The sequence below is a fragment of the Nuphar pumila genome, chromosome 11, assembly GCF_984573655.1.
Source record: "Nuphar pumila chromosome 11, dmNupPumi1.hap1.1, whole genome shotgun sequence".
Taxonomy (NCBI): Eukaryota; Viridiplantae; Streptophyta; class Magnoliopsida; order Nymphaeales; family Nymphaeaceae; genus Nuphar; species Nuphar pumila.
The window spans coordinates 8,148,586-8,152,217 of NC_143259.1; the positions used below are offsets into that span (position 1 = coordinate 8,148,586).

The window sequence follows — 3,632 nt, forward strand, 5'->3', positions numbered from 1 at the left end:
ACAAAATAAACAAATATTTTAAAGAGTTAACGCCATTTATTTTTTAAATTGTTGCTTGAAAAAATAATTGGAGGAGAAGGATTCATGTGGAAGACCTAGAATGATTTTCTTTTTTGGTTCATATCGTTTGGGATGAAGGCGTAGTTGTTGTTGTTGCTTGAAAAATCAAACGCTTACATTTCTCTATGATTTTGAATTATGAATATTCTTATGTATGACTTTGAATTATCAAAAGAAATTAGATATGTTTCTGTAAAAAAAGTGTAAAGACAACCATCGATGCTGTGAGCCTGACTGCTGAGTTGGAAGAGCGGATAAGAAAACAAAGGCTCATCTATCTCTTGTTGGCCATTGAGAATCAAATGAAATGAGCTGTTGGTTGGTTGGCTGTGGTGGCTACACAACACCACCCTCTGCCCTCACAGCCATTAGTTGGATCTAGTCTACTGACCTCCCCACAACCTCTCTCTCTCTCTCTCTCATACTGGAAATGGCGACAATGCACTCGTACGCCCTCTCTTCTCCAATTTCAAATTGTTCCAAACACCAACGATCACTTTCTGGTAATACCCATATTCTTTTTCCCCTTATTATGATAACCATCTAGACATTTTAGTATTTGTGTATTCACAGGATTGGTGTTGTGTTATAATTAGCCTTAGAGATAAAAAACTGTTCTTGCAGCGAGTCGTCTCTCTCTCTCTCTCTCTCTCTCTCTCTCTCTCTCTCTCTCTCTCTCTCTCTCTCTCTTTTAATTCTTTCTTCTTCTGCCATTTTGCATTTTTTCTCATTCGTAATGTGTCCATAGTATTTGTAGTGGGTTTCGTCTCAGTCCCTCTCTTTCTTCTAATTCTTTCTTTTTCTCCCCTTTTGCATTCTTCTCATTCTCAATGTGCCCATATTGTCATATCCTCAGTCTGTAACGTATCCATATTATAGTATTGCAGTGACTTTCGTCTCAGACTCTCCTTTTTCTCCTCTCTTGCATTCTTTTCTCATTCGCAGTATGCCCATATTGTAATATCCTCATCTAATGGAACACTTGGGAATCCTTACCATAAAGAACAAGGAGGGAAGATTTGTTTTATGTGAACCATTAGGAAAATTTCTTTTTTTTGTTTAGGTATGTACCTGTAGTTCATCACCAACATTTTGAAGTGGGTATGTTTTAGTCAAAATTTAAGCATGCCATTGAGTAAAATGATTGCTTTTTCATTAGCTTGATGATTCCCCACTTGGTTGTTTGTTAGTTATTATGTCCTCTCATAGTTTAGAATTAAATCCCAATATAGTTGCTTCAGTTTTCTATTATGACCTCTGTCTTGGAAACCACATTGCTTTATGTTTATTATCTTCTATTATCTGTCTGAAAGTTATTGTAATCATCTAGCATTTTCTGCTGTGTACTTACATGGTTGAGCTGATATTTATGTCTGAATATCAATAATTTTTGTCATCTTTTTCCACCTTGTGTTATTATGTTATATAATGAGAATGAGTCTTTTTCAATGAAAGACCATATTTTCACCCAATTTCCTTTTCTCGTGTGAATTTAAATGAAAATTTGTATTATTTTCTGCTCTACCGATTTTTTATTATCAGGACAATTTTTTTTGCTAAACAGAATCTTTTCTCAATTATATATATATATATATGTATGTATATGTCTGTATATATGTATGTATGTATGATAGGTGTCGTAGATGTGTACAACGTTTTGTATTGACTTTAATTTGTCAACTGATCAGGCTTAATTTCTTCGCCATGGGCTTGTGTTTGTCGAAGTACGCGATCAACATTCAACGGACAAATTTTGCAGCTTTCTCTCTCAAAACCAATACCCAGAAAAGCAGTCTCTGTTTATTCCAGGCCACTCATAGTGGCAGTCAAACCAACAATTCAGTTCATTCAAGGCACTGATGAGCAGACAGTACCAGATGTTAGACTAACTAAGTCTAAAGATGGTACAAACGGCGTGGCAACATTCATATTTGATCAACCATCTGTCTTTGATTCATCGAGTGAACTCGGTGACATAACAGGTTTCTACATGATCGATGAGGAAGGAGTTCTGCAATCAGTCGATGTGAGTGCCAAATTCATCAATGGGAAGCCTTCGAGAATAGAAGCAAAGTATGTGATGAGAAGTCCAAGAGAGTGGGACAGGTTTATGAGATTTATGGAGCGATACGCGAATGCAAATGGGTTGCAGTTTGTCAAGAAATGAGAGAGTGCATAGACTGTCTTCCAGTATTCAGTTTTCTGTAATTTGTAGTGACAACATATGTCACTGGTTTTCTGCACAAGCTACTCTTACAGTTTCTTCTGCTTGTCATCTTCCTTGAGCTTGGTGATGTTCATGAAAGGTATGGCCAACCATCATTGTCCTCTGTTTTCCATTTCAACTTAAAGAGTTTGATAAAATTAGTTAAACCTCGGCCTTTTTCTCTAATAAAAGATTACTAAGCCTTCAGTACAATGACAAAACTGATTTCAACATACAAGTGGTTCTCTCTGCAATGACACATTACCTAAAAATGCTGAGTGGTATTTAAGTTTCTTAGTATAACAAGCTGTATGAGGCAAAGGAAATGCCACATTCTTAAATTGACAAGGATGCTATTATAGACCAGTTTAGCAGCAGTTTCCAGCTCTCTCCTTCACTTTGAGCTTCACTTTCAGGTTTTGCACTTGCCTAGGAGTTTACCTAGAACAAAACCATCCTGTGCTCCTCTCTGTGAAAGAAGACAGAACTGGAGCAGGACACCAGTTGAATGCTGTTCTAAATGAAATCACACTCAAGGATAAATTGCTGCTGCTAGCAAGAACTAATGAGTCTAGAGGGGACCATCCTTATACCAGAAGTTGTTGATTTAGAAAGAATAATGTCATAATTTTTCAATATGATCCTCTTATCAACATGGATCATGCTGCTGGTCTTTATGCACTTTTTCTGGGTATTCTCTATTTAAAGTTGCTGTGTGAGTGCCCCAAGCCCCATTATGATATGCTGTTGCTATTGTTGTATGAAACCCGAAAGCATGCTGCGAAGCACAGAGCAAAACATTGCTTATTCATGAAAGACCAACATTGCTCCACGGAATTGTCAACACTAGATGGTTCAATATGCCATCTGCAAAACATTGGCTGGTTAGAATGTAATTTTGTTGATGAACTTGTAGGGAAGGCTGGTTTGTATGCATGTGTTATCTCATCTAGTATTCGACCTTGTAAATGAGCATGCTTGCTAAGAAAAGAAAGTGCATAATGAAAATTAAACTCATTCTTATATATTTAGTGTACTTAAAAGGTCACTCCAAGTTATTAACCTAAAAGCAGTTCTAAGGAATGAACTCACAGTAACTCTATATTTTAAATAGTAGCTGCAGCAATATTTCTATTTTACAAATTGGCCGTGCTTAGAGATTTGGGGCAAAGCACAAAACGTAAATTCAGCATTTTTTAAAATAGAAAATGAATGTTTTTAAACTGTTGATTTTAAATCAAACTTATCTGTGAACAATGTCTTGATAAAAGTTGAAGGTTGAATCTTAAATAAACTTCCTTACTCTAGAAAGTCTTAAAGCTGGCACTATATTGTTGAAATATTAATTTCTAATTGGATTTGGATC

General features: G+C 36.0%; 1 protein-coding gene across 1 annotated transcript; it reads left to right on the plus strand.

The window, feature by feature from the left end:
• Positions 1–346: 346 nt before the first annotated feature.
• Positions 347–2,479, plus strand: LOC149821833 (photosystem II reaction center PSB28 protein, chloroplastic-like). Its single transcript, XM_089980992.1, has 2 exons — positions 347–563; positions 1,749–2,479. Exons 1-2 carry the CDS (start codon positions 491–493, stop codon positions 2,225–2,227), a joined length of 552 nt encoding a protein of 183 aa, XP_089837118.1. The 5' UTR covers positions 347–490; the 3' UTR covers positions 2,228–2,479.
• Positions 2,480–3,632: the final 1,153 nt, after the last annotated feature.